The sequence below is a fragment of the Thunnus maccoyii genome, chromosome 4 (assembly GCF_910596095.1).
Source record: "Thunnus maccoyii chromosome 4, fThuMac1.1, whole genome shotgun sequence".
Classification (NCBI taxonomy): Eukaryota; Metazoa; Chordata; class Actinopteri; order Scombriformes; family Scombridae; genus Thunnus; species Thunnus maccoyii.
This window is the reverse complement of record NC_056536.1, coordinates 5,605,245-5,629,859: the sequence shown is the minus strand read 5'-3', so window position 1 is coordinate 5,629,859 and position 24,615 is coordinate 5,605,245. Positions and strand designations below refer to the sequence as shown.

The following is a 24,615-nucleotide window of genomic DNA, read 5'->3' as shown; positions in this document are numbered from 1 at the left end:
TATTCTTTAATCCCTAATATGAGTCAAACACCAAAAACACTAGATTCTACATCTGCCATAACTCAACAGTGTCTTGCGTTAGACCCTTCCTACCTTGGATGCCTGAGATTTGTAGCTCAGCTCTGTTAAATACTTTAAGTTTTAAGCCCAATCCAAGAAAATTGGATTTCTCAGAATTTAGAAAGCTCCCTCCAGAGCCACAGAAGACATTATACAACTGTTTTGACAAGCTGAGTAGTACTCCTTGGGAAAAGTAAACTGATGTTAATGTGTAAAATCAGCATAGTGCTCCTTTAAATATTACTAGTTTATATGAGAGAAACATCTAAAAAGGGTATGAATCAATTTATTTGTGCCTTGGTATTATTTTTTGTCAAATTCGCTTTGTTTTTTATAGTTGTTCTCCAGTATAATGTTCTGCTCAAGTCTGGATTTCAGTTTCAGCTCATGCTCTGTTGTGTGTACATTGAAAAAATGCATAGTTTGATGCAGCACATGAACTCATTACAGCTGCATTTTGTATTGTTTGATATTTAAAGCTCTGTGTGATGACATTTTTATAGTATGAATAAGTATGAACAGTTCATTTTTGATTAATTTTTTTTACCATTCTGCTTGTGTTTCTTGATTCACTGTAATCTGCAAGCACCAGGCAGCATACACTTGTTTATTGCCTAACGTCATCTTAAATGCAACAGACTGCAATTTGGACCCTCTCTCCTGGGTGGCGCTACTGTATCAAGCTATCACAATGAGCTCTAAAGCTCCCCTCTGAGGCTGTACAAACTAATATAATCTGGTGATTGTTTATTCATATATTTTAACTTTCATATATCATATGCATTGTTGGCTCCAAAAGGACCTTTCTCTGTGGACTTTGCATGTTCTAGTATGTTTAGTTGACTTGCAGGTCAGCTAAAATGTAAACTTTCTATAGTTTACCACAGTTCTCTGAGATATTTTTTCCCACCTGCCTCTCATGGTCTGACAATACTGATATTAATGCAGGATGCAGCGTGTACAAGTTAGAGCAAAGGGTGAATCAATACTCCAATCAATTTTCCACAAAACTGCTTAACATTTTGTAAAAGTCTCAAGACACACTTTCTGATACAATTTGTTATATTCTAATTTTTGTTGTTGTTTTTGTTTTACATGTTTATTTTCAATTCAGTATTCCAACCTGTTTCTTATAAAATTTGAATTAAACTGTATATTAAAAATCAATGTTGCACAGTGTGCACAGGTAACAGTTGACTCGTTTCTGTAAACAGTTATAACACTTATTACCATATTCTCCACACAATTTATATTTGTTGTATCCAATATCATTGTTCACAAAATACTATATATTGTCATGTTGTGAGAACAGAAAATTAAAAAGAAAAAAAAAATCATCCATCCATCCACTTAGTCTTGTTCTTTTCATCCACTCTCTTGGGCAAATATATTACTCTCTTTTAAGCTAGATCCATGACCTAAGTCAGATCTCACTCTGTCTTTATCCCCCCTCTCACCCACTTTACTGACCTTCTTCAGCCCCTTTACATTGAATAATCTCTTGGCAATCTGCTGTGGCTGGCTTACCACTGATGGATGTCCTGCTTTTGTTTGGGAACGGGGTGCCACAGGTGCTTTCAGGAGGCGACATGTTGGCTCTTGGGCAGGACAAACCAGACTTGGCCCAGGGCCTGAACATGCTTGTCCCCCTCATGCTTTGCATCATATTTAGGACATTACACATGCCAGGGTCATCTTTCACCTGACCCTTGGGCCTGTCATACAAACATTAATACAGCTAAGGCAAATCCGACCGCAAAGTCTGTGTTGGCATTTGACTCACCAACTATCTGTGTTGGCGTTGACACAGACTCAGTGTTTAAAAAGATTAAAATAATGTTTTGCATGCCTATTCTGTGTAACAAGGCACTACAAGCTGTGTATTAATCTTGTGAACTTTAAAAATATTGCTCCACATGCAGAGAAAAACAACTTCACTTTTTGCATATGAGCAAATTGTGCTTTGCAAACTCTTAATGACTGAATAAAAAGATCTGTATAATTTCCAGGAAACTACATCTACACTAAAATCATAAGTCTCATCATCACGATTTCCTTCACCTGCTAAATAAAGATCATTGCGTGCTGTTATGAAAGGCACTGTGGTCATGGACTTATCTACATGACTGTCGTGTTTCGGATAGTTGAGTACTTAAACATCACATTAGTGAATCATCCCTGTGATAGGTATATACATATGTCCTTCTAGACATTTTGGGGCCCTATAGGCCAGATATAGAGTGGTGTCTCTGAGGGCTTGGATCTGTTCATATGGGATATGTGATTTACATAACATCAAGTAATCAAGTTATTGATATCTCTGCATGATTTTAACGTTATGCAGATTTCTGATTGTCTGATCAGGACTGTCTTTAACTTTGTAACTTCCCAGACAGTCTCTGTCATTCCTCCACTGGCTGAGGTATAGGTATCAAACTTCCACTATCGGACATACTGAACTTTTTTCCTAACACTGTACAGCTTACAGTGCCCACCTTACCTACTGTATGCTTATATTTGAAAAAGTAATGTTGACATCCCCCTCAACGGAGTGTCCCCCTTTCCTGCATTCAGACTCCTCTCAGGTCTGTATGCAGCAGAGTGAATAGTGCATTCATGTATAAATGAAATGCAAGCCCAGAAAGTCATTTTTACAGATGTTTAAAAGTAAATTGGGTGTCTGAAATTAATTACGTTTTCCTTCCCTTTTGGCAGCCCTCTGCCTCGCAGCATGCTGGGTAACCACCTAGATCACCTAAAATGGCCGTTTCTGGGTATTCTTTTGGTTACAGTTATTAACTGAACTCAGCCATGAACAAGAACACAATTATTTTTTAGTACAAAGCTGCCTGTCTGGATAAAATGAGAGATGTTCATTAGGGATGCACGATATTGGATTTTTTGCCGATATCCAATATGCCGATGTTTCCAACTCATCGTGGCCGATTGCCGATGCCGATATCGATATATGCACATATTTTTTTCCAGCTGGCTGAGGAGACTATTATGCATGCAAGCATAGATTGTACTAAGTATGATCAAGAAAGGCAATATATGAAGGAAGAATTTAGGAAGACTGGAGTTCAGGAGCTCAACATTAAAACTTTAATGAACCTGCCAAGTGGGTGGAGCAGTGGTTTTCTTTGAGTTTATTAGACAGACAGGATTAATGTGTAGGATTTAATCTCTGGTCCACACTACGGAGCAGAAGGTGGCGGTAATGCACCTAATACGCTGATTGCCAATTATAAACCAAAAAGAAGAAGTTTTTTCCAAACAGAGTGGTACATTCTGTCCACCGAAGTGTTTCCTATCTGTGCAGCCGAACATAGCAGCTCCTCGACAGACTGTTTCACCCTGATGGTCCCGGTGCTTCCTCCACAGGCTCCCCCTCACTCAAGCTGCCCGTCAGACCCACTGCTTCTTCCCATTTTAACCCAAATAACAAACCGGGGCTCAGTGCTCCAGTTGGATCCACATGGAGAGCTGGGGCTAACGTTAGCTGGGAGGCTAGTGGAGGCTAGCAGAGGCTAGCAGAGCATTAGCCTCTCAGCTAACGTTAGCCCTGGCTCTCCATGTGGAGCACTGAGCCCCGGTTTGTTATTCAGGTTAAAGTGGGAAGAAGCAGCAGATCTGACGGGCAGCTTGAGTGAAGTGAAGCCTGTGGAGGAAGCACCGGGACTGTCAGGGTGAAACAGTCTGTGGAGGGAAGCACAGTCAGGCGGCGGAGAAGAAGGTGGCATATCGGCTGCTCATAATCGGCAGAATTCGCTGATACCGATATTTCATTTTAGAGCCTTTATCGGCCGATACCGATGACATGCCGATAATATCGTGCATCCCTAATGTTTATCATATGATTTGTTACTGTTATGATTTGCTGCTCTTCTCTATCCACCAACTACAACCAACTGCACTTCAGGAGGCCCGTCTGCATACACACGGAAGGTTGAACAGCTGGCCCTCTAGTGCGGGTACAACAACCTGGAGCTGAACATGCTCAAAATGTCAGAGATGGCAGTGGACAACATCCTGGACATAACCTATTCCATCCTCTCCCCTCTGGTAGGTGCTACAGAACACCGTATGCCAAAACAACCAGACACAAGACCAGTTTCTGTCTTCAAGCCATCACACTAGTGAACAGATATATCAGCCATGTGATGTCAGAAAACATTCCCTGTATACTAACCCTGTAAAATAAAATAGAAAAAAGACCAAATACACTGTACCTTCAAATCATATATTATTTATATTAAGAGTTAAAATACACATTGTGTAATAAAAATGACATATCGCCTATCACTGTCAAATATACATTTTAGCAGGCATATACTCTACATAGCCATGTATACATGAATATACTGTATATAACCACCTACTCTATGTATACAAAATAACTTTTTATTCATACAATATTTATTCCACCACTCCTTGCACTCTTGCACACCCTTGCACTGTTGGTATATTTGATTAAAAGTTACAGAAACAGTCTGACCTTTATGCAGATATTGTATATTGTTGTCCATTGTTGTTTTCATTTATATCTATGTATCTATTTCTTCACCTACTTGTATTGAAAGCCACTAGAAAGCAGAGTCTAATTCCTTATATGCATAAACATACTTGGTCAATAAAGCTGATTCTGATTCTGTGTGGAGCACATGTTGAAAGAAGATCAGCTGTATATTAGGAAGTCATGTGTTTCCAATTTGGATTACATTACATAATCTGTGGTGTCCTCTCTTTCACTGTTCTTGTTCATGTCTCTCCTTTCTTCGTACACACACACGCACACACACACACTCACACAAATACCAGGCTTTCTGGATGGCACCATACACACAGGAGCACTGTTAATAATACCACACTGTCTGTTATGGAATATCACCACAACTGGGGCCTTTCTCAAAGCCAGCAGCTCGCCTGACTCTTACCTCCATAAATGCCAGCATGAGGTGTCTACAGAAACTTTCATCATTTTCATATTCTGTAGCTCCAATCTGTGCTTGAACAAATTATTACAATGAGAGCCACAGCGAATGGTGTTAGCAGGGGGAACAGATCAGAGTGTTTCAGATGAATATTTAAAATGAGGTTATGAAGATTTGGTCAAAGCTGTCTGAGAATTGCCTCATCTCAAGACATGCTATTCCTTGATTTTTCAGAATATTCAAAGCTGCATTTACCATCTTAGCTTAGAGTGTTAGCATGCTAACATTTTCTAATTGGACAAAGTAAACACTAACACAAAGTGATGGCAGTGTCATTAGTTCTGCATTTATTTGGTCAGAAACCAAAGTTTTCAATATATTAGAAGTACATGACAAAAAAAAGACCTAATGATCCTGAGTCATTCTGCTGGTGTGGCTCAAAACAAGTGTGTCATTTGGAAAATGATACAGTAAACATGATTTGAGGATAATGGGCTAAACCATGCCAAACACCAGTGGTGGAAAGTAACTACAGTAAGTACATTTATTGAAGCACTGTACTTAAGTACAAATTTGAGGTACTTTACTTGAGTATTTCCATTTTCATGCAGGACTTTTAATTGTAATGGAGTATTTTTACATTTCTGTGCTGGTACCTTTACTTGAGTAAAGGATCTGAATACTTCCTCCACCAATCCAAAACACTGTTATGATCCTTTAATGCCAGGTGGAAGGAGGGCTAGAGGATCACAGGAGACAAAGATTACTTAGAGTACTAATCAGAGTTTAGTCACTGCCTTTTTGTCATCAAAGAGGACTTCTGATCATAACTAAACAACTAAACAACACAATGGGATCATTTTTTCCCTATTACTGGACCCTCTTAACATTTGTATAAATTCAGTTCTGTAAGTAAGAAGCAAGTAATTGATACCATTTTTTCAGCATAACATGGGCTATTTAAATATGTATGCTGCAGTGATATCACATGACATAATAGAAAGTTATAAGACAAAGAAGTCAAAAGAAAAAGTATTTTTCAACTTTTTATCCATTTTCCACAAAAACAAACTATGTGTAAATGATTATTATCTTCACATTTGTAGCTCAAGGCCTCAGTTTAAAAAAAGTCTCAATTGCACAAAAAACAAAACTATTTACAATTTTATCAAAACTGTCCATATTTGTTTCTTGGTGTGTTTTTCTGGAGTTTTTTGGAAAACAGCATTTTTGCCTGTCACGCCACTTCCACCAAGCTGATCTTGTCATTCCTCAATTTCTGTTCAGTAATAAAATGTTTGTAAACAGAATAAAAACACCAATCAGAATAAAAACACACATTTCACTATATGCGTAATGTGCACATGCTTCAATGGTCAAAGTGTGCATGGAGGTAGGAACATGTCTTTACCATAGACTGTAAAAAATATGGACGTTGTCACCGTGATGTCACCCATTGGTTTGCAAACTGCCGTTTTGAAGCCTCGAGTGTAGTGATTTGACCATTACCATCTTGGATTTAGCCATCACCATGTTTGATTTTTGGAGCCAGAAGTGTCCATATTTGGATGAGAGGGTGGAGCTGATCATAGCGCTAGCTGCTAGTGTGGTTAGCACGGTGCATTTACAATCTATGGTTAACAGTGATAATGCTAATGCTAATTTTCGCTAGCGAAAAACAGGCCTAAAACTGTTAAAACAAAATGTACTCACCAGCAAAATTGATCATCCGACTCATTGATAGGTCTTACAACCAAACACTTAACAAGACTGTTTTTAGGTGACGACAATGTTACAATTAACTTCAGTGAACTGAAAACACACTGTGAAATAGCAGCAGCTACACCTATAGGCAATGGTTACATTACATAAGCAATGTTATCGCTGTGGTAGCGACTTGTCAATCACAACGTAGCCACGCCCTAAAGCATACCCTGCTTTATCGTCAAATTTAAATTAAATGGGACCACAATTTACAAAATGAACATCATGCTGTATTGAAGAAGACTTGAACTTGAAACCAGCAATTGAGACCATAAACTCATAAGGGAACAGTTTACTGATATTTTTCAGCGCCGGAGGGGCTGAAATTTGACGGTAAAGCAGGGTATGCTTTAGGGCATGGCTACGTTGTGACTGACAAGTCACTACCACGGTGACAACATTGCTTACGTAACATAACCACTGCATATGGGCGTAGCTGCTGCTATTTCACAGTGTGTTTTCAATAACACAACCTGTGATTGGACAAGCAAGATTCAATATGGCTGCCAGTGTTCTCATTCACCAAAACAGTAAAGAGTTGTTGGTACAATATTATTATATTATTATATAATATTAGAATAAATAAGTACATAAAACATAAAATGATTGCCTTTATAATTTTTTAAAAGTGTCCAAAAATAACACAATATTTCCTTGATGGATTATCAAACCACTGGATGGATTATAAGAAGTTATATAAGTTATAGCTTGTTGCAACAGCTGATAAGTACACTGCAGGGCAGTTTTTAAAGTAAGCGTCTAGCATGCAGCGTTCCAGAGATATTCTAAAAATAGTGATTAGACTTTTATATGGTATACGACATCATCGACCCCAGAGAGTTCCCCCTGGCCCTGCTAGGCCCCACTGGTCCATGCTGTGGAGAAGTGGCCCCTGACACAGAATGAAACCATCCCCTCTTTCACGTACAGATCACTATGTCTCCGCTGTATCTATTTCAGATTCTGCCACACAGCAGACTTAATCCTACATCATGATCCCTCAGCAAGGCCTCTGACAGTGAACCTGGGTGTGATGTTTACATATCATACGAGAGCTGCTGCTTACAAATTAGTCCCTTTGGGTGTATCGCTGGCTCTGTGATCTCAGTGGCCCTTGGCTAACTCCTGACAAAACATGTGAGGCTCTAGCATGTCTGTCAATCTCTTGAAAGCAGCACTAGCATGTCTGTCAGTCCCTAACGGATGGCCTTACTCATGTTAACATTTGTAGCGAGCAGCTGCTGTCGAACATCTTGACCACTGGGGGGAAATGATGAAGTGATTGTAGAGAATGTTTAAGTGTATGGAGATTAAAACTGCATTCAAAATGTTTTGAGTGGTGAGAGTGTTTAGATTTTTTCTTTGTGGAGTGCGGGGGAAATGCTAGGCTTTGTGTAGCAAATGCAGAGCAAAATCACAATTAATAATTATAAATCAGGATATTGAAATAAGTAAATTCAAAATAAGTTTATAAAAATACAAGTACAAAGTACAAATACAACGATCAGGACCAGCAGTAAATTTCAAGCAATCTTGTTTCACTGCCTAGACGGTGTCTTGTGAAGAAAACGGCTTATTGTGCTGTGTATCAAACTATATTTGGCATATGTAACATACAGTTTGATACTCAACATCTGAGCCATTTCCAAACTCCGGAAGTCCCATAGGCGTCGTTAGATACAAGTAGAGGATAAACCTAAAGGTGTCAACATACAGCAAACACAAAGCCTCAATCAAGAACTGAATGTTGTTTCTGCACAAAACTGCTGTTAACACCCAAGTTTCACATGCTGTACACTTTCATTTTAAAGGTTTCTTCAAGGGAGATGTACTGCTCATTGCTCCCAGCGCCGCAAGGTAAACTGAATTGAATGAAAGTATATAACACTGCATGAAAAAGATATCACATAAAAGTGTCACTGAATTGTATTTTTTGACTATTTTTACTGATATGATGCTATATGACTGAAATACTTTGTGTGTCAGTTTGACATTATCACAACCTCCTCTTGATATGTACAAGAAGTCACATAATAATGTAAGTCAGGAAGAAAAAATAAGAGATGACAATCACAGCTAACTGAGCATTATATTCATGTTTAATACAATGTGTTTAAAAAACATAAATGTGACAGTGAAATCAACGTTATACATTCTTATAAAGCCTACAAACTTAAAAATATACAATGTAACCACATGGTAATATGACCTGAGGTTATCAGGTGTTACACAAGGAGTTTGACTCACCATCACTGTCTTGTGAAAACCATGTATAACAATGTGTGACAATGTGTTTTTCAGCAATGTTTTTTTTTTTTTTTAGCTTTAAAGTCCCCCTCCATTAAAAAATATGTCTAGCTTATTGTTAGTCTTGGATGTCTGATCGTCTCTGTTCAGAATGATGCATGTGCAGAGTGACACGAGATGGATGTTTTCATAGTCAGTAACTGAAGGGTGAAAGTTTTTCTGTGCTCACGTTAAATCTCAGTTGAACATGTGTATTTAAAAGCATAATTTGTGACATCACAACTAGTTTGGGGACAACTTACACAACTGTGATTGGGAAACTTGAAGCCTCTGGTTAAGTAGAAGATATATTTTCTAGTTCAACTTTTGAAGCGGAAAATATATGTAAATTTATAGATATTGGAGTCTTCAATGAGGAAGAAGATGTAGGTGTGATTTTATGATTTTCTTGTTTACTTAACTGAACTTTTTTGGTGGAAAAATCATATCAAATACAAATGAGAGTATTTTCGTATGTCTTAAAACATGCTTGGAGGGGATCTTTAAGGAGAAGAAGATTTTTCTCTGTCTATAAAGGCAAACTTAATTGTATAATTGGTTTGAAATTTTCAAAATGACCAAATTTGGAGATACATGGTTTTCTTTTGACAGTGACGTTATGTCATTTTCGGCATTTTATGCAGCTAATTCTTTGCTACAGTTATAAAATGAGTATGTCATGTGCATGTTGCGATGGATTGCAATTGATATGAATAAGCTCATTGATAAATTGACAAACTACTACAGAAATAACAGTCTCATAAAAGATTGCTGAAATCAAGCTCAACTACTTTATATATATCTAATTTTTTTAAACAAATGCCTCAAAAATATGTTGAAAGCCATTAAATCAACAACAAGCAGTAGATTTTAGACAAAGCTGCTTTGCATTCTGACTGATCAGAGTTTTGTTCATTTTGTACACTGGAAGAGAAAGAACATTTACTACGCATTTTTTTCATCTGTGATTTGATGGAAGGCCAACACTTTGTACATTTAATAATACAAACATATGTAGAATAAGAGATGAAACTGACTTAATCTCACTGGAAGGTACACAAACCAGCCATGTAGAAGCAGATTATGTTTTCTGTTTATACATAAAATGTTTAAGACTATGAAACATCATTTTAAAATGATCAGTATTTTAGTTAATGCGTAATTCACTTTGTTTGGACTTTTTTGAGTAATTATATCCATTTTTGTAACAGAGAGTTGGGTTTTGCTTTCGAGGTGATCCACCTTGCCAGATTGGATTTTATTTCAGTAAGTTTTCAACCCAGTTTTGGCTCACCCATCTTGGCCTGGCACAAGATAGTCCTCATCCTCCGGCACCAATCCCGCAATCACTGCCTCTCTTTCAGGTGTGGTTTTGGGACCATCGTGGACTTCGGCTTGAGTCTCTGTGATCTCAGGGCTGGCTTCAATGTCATCGTAATTCTCCTGTGGGTCATCCACCTCATAGGTCACCCCATCTGCAGTAAGGAAGGAAGAATTTTGTGGATGCTCAGTATTAGTATGCAAGTGTGGAAAAAAAGATGCGTGCATGTGATAAAACTTGCTCAAAACTTTCCTGTGCTTTGATCAAGGGCACTCTCAGGGATGTAGTTTTCTCCTGAGGTGCCAGCAGAGTCTGCCTGAGAGGTCAGGGGCCGAGCCTCATCCACTTCATCAATATCATCGTAAGAAAAAGAGGAAGTGCTCCGTGCGTCGTGCTCTTCAATGAATTCAGCCTCTGATCTGAATCCTCCTTGAAAAACGGCAACAAAACAAGTTTCATAAACACTTTCACATTGTCCTAAATTTCAAATCACAATGCCTGCATTTCTATCACAAAAACATTAAACCATTAAAGAAAGATATTTTCACTATATTTCAAGGTTGTGCTTAATTTTTATATTGAGATCATATTTAAATATAACAGCCTGTGATTAGGATCTGTTTTATAAATGGAAATGTATTTAAATACAACACTAAATCATTTTTTTTAAAAACATTATCATATATATTGATTAAAAAAAATTAAAAAAGAAAAACAAATAAATGTTTTGAGACTCACTGCCATGACCGAAGTCTTCCATTTCATTTGCTTTGCTGTTGAAATCCTCCACATCACCACTTTCAAACTCTACTTCTTTTCTTGAAAAGATTCTTGCTACATCAAAATAGCATTAGACATTAACTGGGACATGACAAACAACTGTCTAGGGCAGAGAAACAATAAATGCATGTGCTCATACTAATGTACCAGTGGACAGCACAAGAGCCAGAAAAACTAATGGTTAAATGGTCACATGGAGTATGTAGTGGTCAGAATTTAGTCAGCATGTAGAAAGACTGGCCTCTTGTGGCAAAATGCCTCCAGTACACCTTTTTCAAAACATTTTGGTTGATCAGGAATTAGTGTAATCAATTAAAAGTGAAACAAATTATTTATCAGTAGTCATTGATCAGTTGCAACTGACGCCATAACAATAGAATAATACACTTACATGAGACATTCTTGGCTTTCCTGACGATGCAGATTCGTACAAATACAACGATCAGTATCACCAGAACCAGAAGAAATCCTACTCCCAGGATAATAGGCACTATGGGGATCTTATTGTCTTCCTTTGGTTGCTGTTTGACCACATACCCTGAAATCAAACCAGAGCAAAGTGGCATTGATTTATCTTGTTTTTTTTCTGTGCTACATTAATCAAATAAGAAATTCATTTTGTGTTAAATGTGTTAAAATTTACAGATTTTAATCTTCATATTGTATTTTGGGGAACCAGTGTGACTTATTGGGAAAGGATTCATTGTTTTGGTTACCTTCACAGTAGATCTCAGCTGGTTTGATTTTTGTGCAAGACGTTGGGTGGACACAGTGCTTGATGTCTTTATGATCTTTTGTGCATGTCAGTGTTGTTTCCAAGTTGGCCTTGAATCAAATTTCAACTTGTCTTTAGCATATAGCCTTTTCATGCAGCCATATAAAACAACATAAAGATCTGTCTGACAGCTAAAAATGACAGCTGAATGAATAATGAAGACAAATAGTAAAATGTAAAAGATCACAGTTAAATTATACAGAAGTCACGTAGCTTAACAGGATAACGAGTGGGAACTTGCCACAAACAAACATTCAACCAAAAAATGAAATACAAAAATGTACCCTTGTATCTGCTCCTCTGCCATCGCTAGGTTTGTCTATAGGATTCCCACATTTGAGCGATTCACACAGATTTTCTTTAGTAGTCTTGTCATTTAAAGGACACACTTCTTTCCACTCTTTTCCATAATTGACTTTAAGCTGACCTCCGCATTTTTGTGTGGTGTTGAGCTTGACATTTTCTGTAAAAATAAATAAATATATATAAATAAAAATAATTCACTTTAATCTCTCCAACTTTCAGGAATACACTAATGTTCAAAGGAATAGCTGGACAGTTTGGGAAATACGGTTATTTGCTTTCTTGTCAAGAGGTAGATGAAAAGATCTGTAACACTCTCATTCATATTCAATACTGTCTGTTGAATATGAAGCTGGAGCCAGGAGATAGTTTGCTTAGTATTTTTTTAACTTTGGATGGACCCAGGCTAGCTGTTTACCCCCGCTTCCAGTCTTTATGCTAAGCTAAGCTAACCATTTCCCGGCTGTAGCTGACATGAGGGTGTCATCAATCTTTGAAAAAGAGAAAGCAAAAGTGTTTATTCTTAAATGTCAAGCTATTTCTTTAATACCAATTACTTGAATTTTCCAACTTTGGTAAATTCACAATTTAATTGCTAGCTGTAAATATACTATAAACAATGATAAATTAAGCATTTTCTCCAACATTCATATGGTTATATTCTGCATCTTTGATGATACAGCAAGCACATACATACATACATACTTACTAACACAGTAAACAGACACCAATTTTCCTTTACACGTTCCTTTGAATCTCTTGCACTGGCCGAGAAGGTGATGGTCTTTCTCACATTTGACATGGTAGTACTCCTTATGTGGGTCAAGACGTTCAATACTGAAGTTGCCGGGAACAGCGTTGCTGCAATCTTGTTCTTGGCAAACCATGTGTGAATAGTCGAGGTTCCAGTTACTGTCACACACTTCAGTGTCATTTATCGTCACTTGACCTTTACAATTCTCTGTGAGCTTGACTTTGGGCTCACCTTGAAAGAGAAGCAATAAAATAACAAGATCAAATGTTAGAGGAGAGGTTAACATTTTCAGATAGTGTTGAACACTCTATGAGTGAGCACAAAATCAACAAATAAGCATTTCCCAAAATGTTGAACACTTAATTGATCAATAAAAATTATCGGGAAGTAGCCTGTTTACTGTATCTGTGTAAACAATATAGCTTTAGTTTAGAAATCAATTTTACCTTCACATTTAATTAAGAGCTGTTGCTTCTGTGTGGCTGCTCGTGTCTTTTCGCAGCCCCATATGTTCGGTGGATTCTTAACACCTGCACAGTTGAAGCTACCGTTCCAGAGAGTTCCAGAGAGAATCATCAGTTCAGAGTTCTTTTCCATCGTTTCCATGTACTTCCCACAATCCAGATCCTCGCAAAGCCTCTCGCCCTCTATTTTTGAAAAGCCTTCCGCAGAAACAGCAGCCAGATTTTTTCCTTCTGATTGAAGTAACACAGTTCCACTACAGCTCTTGTTAAGTCTGATCTTCTTCCAGCCTAAGATTAGCAGCATGGACAAGTGAGAAAACAAAACAAAGCTTCAGGAAATACAAAACCTACAAAACAACATAGTGTATTAAGCATTAAGTCCACCAATGCCTCCACAGTGCTTTTTGCACCTGTTTGTCATTTGCAAAGTAGTAGTTGAATTGTTGGGCAGATAAAAGAACCTTGATAAAAGTTTGTGTTGATGTTAAAGACCCTCTCTAAAACCTTCAGCACACTTGGAAAAAAGAATATTTATAGGTATTATTTATAAAAAGTTTAACATTCAAACACTCTGCTTCATCAGGACTGTGTGGTTTGATCAGATGTGACTTATTTGAATTGATACTGCTAAATCCTGATAAGTGATGTGTGACATCAACTTGTCCCACCTTTGGCAAACCAGTGAGAAGAGCACAGACAAAACCAAAAGTACAAAAAAGTCTCAATTGAAATAACCACCGTTCGAATGTTGATCGATAATTGTTTGTTCATATAGGATCACATTTCTCATGGTAAGATGCTGATTGATGAAATAGGTTTTCAGGGCCTTTAAAGTTAAAATAGTTTGTTTTAAATAGTTCAACATTTTTGGGAGGTACACTCCGTCGCTTTCTTGCCAAGAGTTAGATGAGAAGATTGATACCATTCATAACTTTCCATTACATATGACGCTAGAGGCCGTCTAATTAGCACAAAGGCTGTGACAGTAGCTTAAATAACACAGGAAGTCACTGCATCTGGCAAAGACCACAACTTGTCATTTTAGGTAGATGGATTTTTTTTAAACTTTGGATAGAGCCAGACTTGTTGTTTCCTCCTGTTTCCATGCTAAACTAGGCTAACTGGCTGCTGCTGTAGGTTTATATTACAGACATTACAGTGGTATCAGTCTTGTCATTTTGCTCTTGGCAAGAAAGTGAAGACCTATTTTTCTAAAAAAAAAAAAAATCAAACTACTCCTTTATGAGAAGGTCTCTTTTAATGCTTAAAACATATCTGAGAAGAAGAAAAACTTAATCTTCCACTAAAATTTCCACTTCCACTATTCTGACTTACACATCATAACTTTTCTAACATACTATTTCTTTGTGAAACTACAGCTTATATCTTGTCATATTTTCTCTATGTAGTTTTTTCATTTCAAAACATCATGCTAAAATTCATATAGAGAACTGAAGTCATGATGTCACATTTGAGCTATCCTTGGTTACACTAGTTTCTGTAATTCAATGCAATCTCTCATTCAGCATTTTTTTTATCAGTCTTTCTGGGGAAAAAAAAGTTAAGTAAAGGATGCGGAGATTCCAGTTTCAGTTTGGCTCTCTATATGGATAATGAAGACATTTTGCACTAGAGTCAAAATCATTACACATACCAGAGCATTGGAGGCCACCAAGAGCGCAGCGTGTCGTGGGAGGACTTACATCACATGCTATTAATGACTTATTTGCAGGACACTCTACTTTTGAAATGAAACGTTTCTTGTTTGATTCAGGTCCGAAGTAGTCAATGGCGTTGAGAGCCGGCCCACATCCCAGCTCCTCACAGATGATGTTTTGTGTGTTCTTGTCTTTTAGAGTGTCCTTGCACACTGGGAGCAACTCGCCTTCATACTCCATCTCCAGATTTCCAGAACATTTGTCTCTGGAAATTTGTAATTTAGGCTTGATGCTACCTGCAATAAAACAATGACAAGTATAGAGTATAACCTAATGTTATTTACATTATTTGTTATTTTGATAAAAGAACAAAAAATGGATCTGGATCTAAATACACACTGATGGGCAAAAATGTCAATTTTGTGCAAAGATGAAATTAACTTTAAGAAAGTCAGTCTGATGACCACTGAGTTATGGCCCTCTAAATGTATGATGGAGATGCATCAAAGTTTTCAGGGGTGCACTGATTAATATTTGGGAGTTACATTAGTTTATATTATATATAAATATATATACAAAATTTGAAGAATTATGAAAAAACTAGAGCCATTTAAAAAGACAAAAACAACAAATTAAATTACTTATTTTATACATAAATGTGTTATGTACCAAATTTGGTGAAGAAGACTTTGTTTAGCTTTGTCTTGATAGATCATTAGTTGTTCTTTAGCCTATGAGCTAACTTCCTCCAGATTTAATTTAAGTCTCTGAGAGGTTCAGTTACCTACTTAACAAACAGATAAACCGGACTGAAAACATCGCCTCCTTGGCAAAGGTAATATAAGAGCAAAATCAGTATAGGAAATTATTAGGAGACATGAAATTTGGAGAGAACTTGAGGTGGTGGGAGTATATGGGGCATTCAATCTGACAGAAAGGATAAACATAAAACATAAGTAAAATGATATATGTTTCAGATATGTTTGATAATAATAAATATATAAATATTTTAAAAACAATTACCTGAGCAAACAACATGGACGGCATCTTCACAGGGGTCATTATCATTCATGACAAAACTACACTTTGTCAGGTTGTCAGTCCTCTTTGACATGTGCATACTCTTGACAATGACAGTGTTATCTCTTTTAGACAAGACGCCGGAGTCGGAGACGGTCCCACAGTCCAGCTGTTTACACAGCTCCTTAGACATGTTTTTTCCCCAGGTGGCTGCACACACACCTCCACAATTCCCATCCATGCAAATATTGACTTTGCCCCAACACGTTTTGGTCAGATTTATTTTGATTTCTCCTGTTGTGACAAGCAAAAGGCAAAAGGGATCAAGAGGTTGCTTGCAGAATCTCATCATCAGATTATTTCACATCTAAAACATGTAAAGAATTTCTTACACTGATCAAAGACAAATGCATGATATCTCAAAGTTTCTGCAAAACTGGACCAGTGGAGTAGAAGTTTGATTGTAGTATATCTTTCAGGCCAAACTTTTATAGCGCCCCTATTAGGTCAATTTTTTGTACCATTGTTAAAATGCATCATATCTGGACCACAGGACAACCAGTGGCATACTAAATGAAGGCCATCATGAGTAAAGGATATGTTTTAAATTAAAAGACAGGTGATTCAACACTGCTTCACAATACCTGAACATATCACTGTGGCAATAGTGTCATTGTGGTCTGATGGCAATGTGTTGGTTTCACAGTCAAACAGAGATGTGTTGTTGGATGAGCAACTGTACGATTTCTTTGAAATAGCATTTCTCTTTACATCATTACGGATGTAGTTAAAGCTTTGGGCTGTCCCACAGTGAATCTGTCGACACACTGTGTCGGCGGACTTTTTGTTCCATGTCACGTTGGATCCGGAGAGCCAGGAGATATTGTTACCATTCTCTATCCCCACTTTTCCAGAACAGGAAGAGTGGGGATCATCAAGAAATACCACCTTGTGCTCTGAGAAACAAGGAAAGAGAGATATACAGTTGGTGTTAGGATTGTGATAGACTGGCGACTTGTCCAGGGTGTCCCTCCCTCCCTTCACAATGAAACATGGAAATACTAAGATGCAGTTTTACAGATAAACAAATATTCTGGACCATTAGTGGTTTAAACTAATTATTATTATTTTTTTTATCATTCTAATGAAGGAATAAAGTTGTCTTCAGTCCTGGAAATCTATACACACATGCACATATGACAAATTTTCTTCAATTTTTTTCTTCCTAAACCTTTAAACAAACCATTTGGTTGTTTGCCTTTTGAGCTGTGATATCATGTTTGAAATGTGTTGTGCTTAATCCTTAATGAGCCATCTGTATAAGAGGTATGTTCTGCACCCCACAAAAAAACCCTACCAAAGTTTTCGAAATGAAAACCTTTTCAGTGGGCTTCTTTTTGGTGGAATTTTCAAAGGCAAACATTTTTGTTTTTTTTGTTTGTTTGTTTGTTTTCGGGGGTTTTTGATAATAATTGGAATTTTAAAATGTTCTCAATGGAAAATAATGTCTATTTAGGTCATTCCAGATGACACAGTTAATACTTTACAATTTTTCAAGTCTGTCTTAAAACAAATTTCAGGAGTCCAAATGAACATTGAAATAGGTTTTTCTTGCCATAATCATTCCTCCTGTTCATACTGGCTGTTAAAACATCCCTTCATAATGCACTTACAATGTAAGTGATGAGGCCACAATCCACAGTCCTCCTTCCATGCAAAAATATATTTAAAAGTTTATCTGATGCTAATATGAAGCTTCAGCCATCCAAATCTCAAATCAAGTAGACATCTTTCAACATTACAGTCTTTTTAGTGCCAAAGTCCCTCTTTTTGTTACTATACTTCCACTGCAGCTCAACAGGGAAACACTGTCCGAGGAAACACAAAGAGGGAATTTGATGCTAAGAGGACTGTAAATGTGGCAGATATCCACTTGATGTGACTAACTTAGACTGCTGAAGCTTCATATAAGCTTCAGATAAACTTTTAAATGCATTTTTGCACAAAATGACTGTGTGGACACACTGTGGATTTTGGCCCCAATCACTTACATTGAAAGCACATTTGAAGGGGATCTTTTAATAGCCAGTGTGAACAGGAGGAATGATTACAGTGAGGAAAACCTCTTTCAGTGTTTATATGGGCACCTGACTGTTGTTTTAAGACACACTTGAAAAATTGTGAACCTATATAACTGTATATGGTTGACCTGATTTCCGTTTTCATTAAAGCTGTACTAATTTTTTTATATATTAGCTATGGATCAAATGATTATGTGTAATATGAAGGGTGTCACTTGTATTGACAAACCCACAGAGAATTATCACCCAACTCTGCAGTTCCCCTCAGCTTCAAAAAGCATTTTAGCATTTTCAGCTCATTGTTTTGGTTACGATTTTAGCAAAAGTAATTTTACTGTTTTAGTTTAGTGTTTAGTTTTAGTCTCAGCAATCTCATCAACCTCAGACAGCTGTTTTCAGCAAAAAAAAAAAAAAGTTCTCATAAACCCACTGTACACTACCTGCCCAGCACCAAACGCAGACAGATCAAATTAGCAACTAAAGCTGGTGAACATAGAGGCACATTCAGCAGCTAAAGAGAAAAGTCAGATATTTCCATCAGGAGTTTGTGAAAAGCTAAAAGGAAAATGAATATTGGACTGCACGTTGGTCAAGTAGCCTGAAACAAATGGATGTAAATGTTGTTTTGTGTCTGCTGGGTGTGTAATTACACAAATTACTGTTAATAGACCATTGAAGGGCTAACAAATATGGAGTAAAATTTAACATAAAAACAATGTTTGTTCTTAATTCAGATATTTGTAGAATCTTTCCACCTTTCAATGGCTTTTTTTACATTGTTGACTAAAACCTCAAAAAGAAATGTGGAGTACAGATTCAAATTCAGTTAAGTGCCTCTCTAATGTGACTGACAGTATGGAATTGAAGAAAGACAGTCAGGCACAACAACATAAGGTCAAAGGGCAAGACAGACAAATAGAGAAAATAAGACTCACTTTTGCAGATTATTCCCACTGCCTCCTTCTCAGATGAGGTGCCGTCATGTATCTTACACTCAGATATTTTTGAGGCCTTTTTACAGGTAACCTTCTTTTGCAGGAATTGATTTGAACCCGCGCTGAATTTTTCAGTGCTGTGGGCCTCTTTTGCTTTCCCACATTCTAGTTGTTTGCAGACAGTATCTGAATTTTCTTCTGCCCATAGATTTTTAGAAACCTTTTTCCATTGTCCGTCATACTTGATCTCCAGCCTCCCAGCACATTTTCCGGGACCATCCGTCAAGTTTACTTGAATACTATCTGTACCAATACAGCAAAAGAATTGTGAAACATGGGCCACATACTACATTTAAAACACTTCCTGCATACATTTGGGCAAATATATAATTTTACATGTACTTGATATCAAAGTAATGTTATTCTTGTTTTTGTTTGGGTTTTTTTTTAGTATTTATCAATGAAATTCCCTGTCTTGGCCTGGTATTCCTTCTACATCTCAAAAGCCATACTTCTTACTACAAGTAACAAGAAGAGACCATCACCATATGATTACTGCCATATCTCACCTGAACAGACTACGTAGGCCGTAGAAGCACATGGAAAAGGTTTATTGTGACGCTTAGCTTTACAATGCCACAATGAGGACTCCTTGCCCGTGCACTTCACAAAGTCCATTATCCCTTTGTTTGCAGGCACTGTTTTACTCTCCTGGAAGAAAATATTTATGGTAATTTGGAAATCATGTTAATCTGTGCCAGACTGTACACTTTGATGGACTCAAAAAGAACAGTAAAACAGGTATTGGTAGGAATTTCTTTTAACTTTAGCTAGAAGCAGGTTTGCTGTTTCCAGTCTTAATGCTAAGATACTGTAAGTTAAGTGTCCCCTGGCTGTAGCTTCATATTTAGCAGACAAATACAAGATTGTTATTGATCTTCTCATTTAATGCAGCGAGAAACTGAATGAGCATGTTTCCGAAAAATGTCTAACTCATCCTTTACAAATTTAAAGGCTATGAAACTTTTGAAAAAGGAAAAAAACACACTCTTGTTCTTAAATGTGAAGCTGAATTTATAATAAATTAAAACATGATAAACCATAAGACACACTCTTGCTTAATTCAGTACACTCACAGGTTTTGTTGCATTAGCTTATGGTGGCTAGGAAATGTTAACAAAATTTAAATAAATATTGCTGTATAACTGACATTACTGAGTCATTTTGCTGACTTCATAACTCTTCTCTACTTGTGCCACTGTTACACTACGTTTTAGTATTTACCACCATCCTGTAATTGCCACTTGTGGCCACAATGGTCACTGTTCAACAAAAGGTGCATAGGCTCACATAAAATTTAAAAAAAAAAAAACCTTTGAAAAACTCACCATTAGACTCCCGCAATTTAGCTCTTTGCAAACCATTTTAGCATTTGATTCGGTCCAGGAGGAGGCACACACAGGGTAAGTTATATCATTCACCCTAATTTGAACTTTACCAAAGCAGTTGTCCTCCAGAACTACTTTAACAGTGTCTGTGGAAAATAAAAATATGGGAACGTGTTCTTGATATTATGGTTTAGATTTTTAACCAGCTGAAGATAGTGGGTGAAAAAAATATTCAAGTGACTTGTTTTTTTCTACTGATATTTACATTTTTCAATTATAGAAATAATCAAGACAAAGCAAGATCACGATGAAAACATTGCCTGTGGAAATTATGTGGTTGAATAGTAATTAGTTAAATTACCTGAGCATGTCAGCTGTGTGTCACTGTGCTTTGTAGAGGTACCACAGTACATCTGCCGGCACATCTCATCATAATCGGATTGGTTTCCTTCAGGTTTGGTTTTGGTCCAGTTGTTATTTTCTTCTATTTCCAGCTCCCCAGAACAGACATTTGATGCGTTTCCTCTTAATTGCAGTCGCTTGTAATCTGTTTTAATAAACAATTTTCTTAATTCACTGATATGTTGCCACAAAGGAGTAAAATTCTGAGTATATGTGTGTGTGCAAGTTACCTGTGCATATGACAGAAGCAGGTTTACTGCATGAAGTTGATTCCTGAGTTACACATTGCCAAAGATCGGTTAGCTTGTCTAGACACTTGATCTTCATCTTCTTTGAGGTTTTGAATCCTTCCCAAACCATCCATTCCTCACTAGGAACGTCAGTGGAATTACCACATTTGAGCTTTTCACACAAATGATTGGCTTCTTTCTTTTCTTTGAGAGGAATTTTTATGGCATATTTTAGAAATGGTAAGGAGAAGAAAAAAAATCATCAAACTCAATCCTTCAAATTCATTACAAAGTCAAAAGCAAATAGTAAGCTTATGACATAAAATAATGAACAACAAAATATATCACAATAATAACAAAGTAATTAATAGTCATTGTGGTGTTGAAAAAGAACTCAAGAAGAGACAATGACTCAGATGGTTCTGTAATCACTCCTCCTGTCCATTAAGAGATCCCTTTCTAACATGTTTCCAATGTAAATGATTGAGACAAAATCCAAAGTTCTCATTTTGTGCACAAATGTATTCCAAAGTTTGAAGCTAATATGAGACCTCAACAGTCTGAGATAGACAAATGAAGTTTGCATCTTCCAAAGTTTAAGTCTTTTTTGCATTATTAAAGGCTGTAACTTTCAATCATACCCACTTGATTTACAGTACAGAACAGTACTTGTGAAAAGTAACTTCATGTGTAAAATCTAATTAAATAAGCAAATGCTGCTGTTTTGATTTTGTGTGATCATTTTTATCTCTGTTTGTTACACTACTTGTATATAGGAACACTCATCTCACAGCCATCCCACTCTGCGTTCCTCCCTGCTGGCTACTCTAGTTGCATTTTACATGAACAAAATGTCCCGTTCTCTTTCAAGCTCACACACAAGACTAAATTCAGACATCACAGAACCTTTCATCAAACATCCACAAACACAGATATGTTTCACTGCTAGCATTTAGAAAGACTAAATCCCATTGACTGTATGAATGATGTTAACTCTTACCCCAGTTGTCATTACAAAAGTAACCTGAAGGTGTTTTCCCATCTGTGGAGTAGCGTACAGCTCCCGCACATTTAAATCCATCAAGATCTATTTTGATTTTGTCTAGAAGAGCAAAAACAAGTAACAGCCAATTACTAAAAAAAAGTCATCATCATTTTCTATAATATCTTGGATTACCCTGCACCTATTTTGTAGCACAGAATTTTTTACCTTTTAAAGGTGCACTTCTCAACAATACATAGTACATATCTCAACATATATAAAAACAAAAAGTTTAGCCTTACTAGAACATTTCATCTTTTTCACAGATGGCTTTCTGTACTTGCTGATACCCCATCCAGGATATTTACAGTCCAACAGGTGACTCTCTGTTCCATTGCACTCCAGTTCATTGACAAAGACTTTGGCATCAGTGGGATAAAGCACATCTTCTGTTGAGTTCTCTGTTTCCCCACAGTGAGTGCTCCTGCACACCACTTTTTCAGTGCTACTGTTCCAGTGTTTATCTCCAACGTAGCTCCAACTGTTATCTTTGTAGATTTTAACATAGCCTTCACACGAGCCATTTTTACCCTCAAGAATCAGCCTGGTGTCATCAGCTGGTTCCATACAGAATGTTTTTAGAAGCATGTTAATATAGTGAGGTATATATTTTCATTTTGTAGTTTTTCATTATCATTTTGTAGTTTAACTTTGTGAATTGTGAGGTTGCTGTATGTTTTTGGTTTTTTTAACCTGATCCACACCAACTTCAGAGCCCTCTACCCACATTTGCTTTAGCCCAATTTACATTTAATTGTGATTCTTTACTGAACAAAACCAAATGTCTGCCATGAAACATTATTTTTTTTTCCCTCTGTAGGATGCATTTTCATGTGTAGCAATTTAACGATAGTTTCCAAAATCTTTAACATTTTTTATACAAATTAAAGAAATGATGCTGTACAAAGTAATATCATGAGGAAAAAAAGGTAACGCTTTATTTCTGAATAATTTCCTAGCAAATTTCCTGGATAGAAGTATGTTTTTTGGTAATAATTGCAGAGAAAATAGCAGTTTCCTTGGAAGAAAAACTCAAATTTAAGCCAAATAAACAGTCATTCATATACTGGAAATTTTTTTCCCTATATGTTGAATTGTATCTTTGCTTGTATACATTTTACACCTATCAAATACTTTTTTTCTGGGAAACAGTAGAAACTAAGATGTACTTTGAAAATTACATATCCTTAAAATAATTTTTTTTTTTTAAAAAAAAGCCAAACATCTGACCAGTATTGATATTTACACAAAATGTTACCCAAACACCGCCTTCAATAAGTTTGGTATTTTTTGTATTTTTTGTATTTTTTGTTCCGTCTTGTTTTTTCTATTTTTTCCCCCTCTTTCTTTGTTTTATCAATATAGAATTTGTCATCAAATTTTGCACAGCAGCGAGATCTGGTATTGGACCATGGGGACATTCTTCCTGATGTTGGCACAACAGTGACTCTTAAGTTTAAAAAAATGAACCGAATGAATAAAGTGTTCTAAGAGAGCACATTTGGTGTGAGTTTTAGGTTTTTTTTTTTCATCAATTGTTCTTGAAATATGAAAATTTGGCAAAAATTTTAAATCTTCATCAATTCCATAATAGATTGAATGAATGAAAAACTGATTATGCATGATTTTTTTTACAAAGTGAGGATTTTCAAAACAGCAGATATATTTTCCACAGTCAAATGTATAAACATGTATTTCAGATTAGCTTCTTCCTGATTTTGTATCAAATTATCAATTTATTATTTATCTTCTATTTTATGTTTTTACTTGAAATTAAATTTAGCAGAATAATCCATGGTCATCCAAACTGATGCTGACTAAACAATAAGAACCATTTTTATGATTGTTGCAGTTCATCTTAAACTTATTTTGAAAAACCCTTAACATGAGGATAAATTGTTTCAGAATGCATTCTTTATATGTTCTGAACAAATACTAAAAACATTTTGATCAACAACCCAACATAATTAGTCACAAATATAGAGTAAAAACTTTAAAGAGAGTAGCTGTAACTTGCCTTCAGTGATCACCTGCTCAATGTGAGCTATGTAGAGGAGAAGGAGGAACCACATCATCACCACAGCTCATGTCTACAGAGTGAGGCAGATGAATGATCTGCTCAGCTTTATATTGCCAAGGATGTGCCCACCCAAAATGGATATGAGCTGTTACATGTATGTGGTGCACTGTTAGAATCACACATATTGTCTTGGAATGAAAGAAATAAAAATAGAGGGAGGATCTCAGATGAAAAAAACATATCTAAAAGAGTATTCATTTTTTTTTACTTTTTCTTTTTTTTTTCTGTAATTTGCACTCAAATGATTGGACATATAAACATGATATCAGACATATAATATATATATGTAAATAAATGTATTAATGAATTAATCAGTAGTTGAAGGCTATAAAAATGGA

At 36.4% G+C, this 24,615-nt stretch overlaps 1 protein-coding gene across 3 annotated transcripts; it reads right to left on the bottom strand.

The window, feature by feature from the left end:
* Positions 1-8,839: 8,839 nt before the first annotated feature.
* On the bottom strand, positions 8,840-24,295 carry LOC121896189 (scavenger receptor cysteine-rich type 1 protein M130). Of its 3 annotated transcripts, none has more exons than XM_042409927.1 (19): positions 24,215-24,295; positions 22,440-22,754; positions 22,156-22,257; positions 21,156-21,359; positions 20,885-21,070; positions 20,524-20,669; positions 19,705-19,846; positions 19,136-19,438; positions 16,764-17,075; positions 16,123-16,413; positions 15,096-15,395; positions 13,424-13,729; positions 12,933-13,208; positions 12,205-12,383; positions 11,862-11,970; positions 11,537-11,683; positions 11,104-11,199; positions 10,618-10,794; positions 8,840-10,519 (listed from the first exon to the last, which is right to left on the bottom strand). In XM_042409927.1, the coding sequence occupies exons 1-19, from the start codon at positions 24,270-24,272 to the stop codon at positions 10,335-10,337; spliced, it is 3,834 nt and encodes a 1,277-aa protein (XP_042265861.1). In that variant the 5' UTR covers positions 24,273-24,295; the 3' UTR covers positions 8,840-10,334. The 3 variants fall into 3 exon arrangements, with proteins under 3 accessions (XP_042265861.1, XP_042265862.1, XP_042265863.1); XM_042409928.1 differs by having other exon boundaries at positions 10,618-10,791; XM_042409929.1 differs by lacking the exons at positions 8,840-10,519; positions 10,618-10,794; positions 11,104-11,199; positions 11,537-11,683 and having other exon boundaries at positions 11,878-12,064.
* Positions 24,296-24,615: the final 320 nt, after the last annotated feature.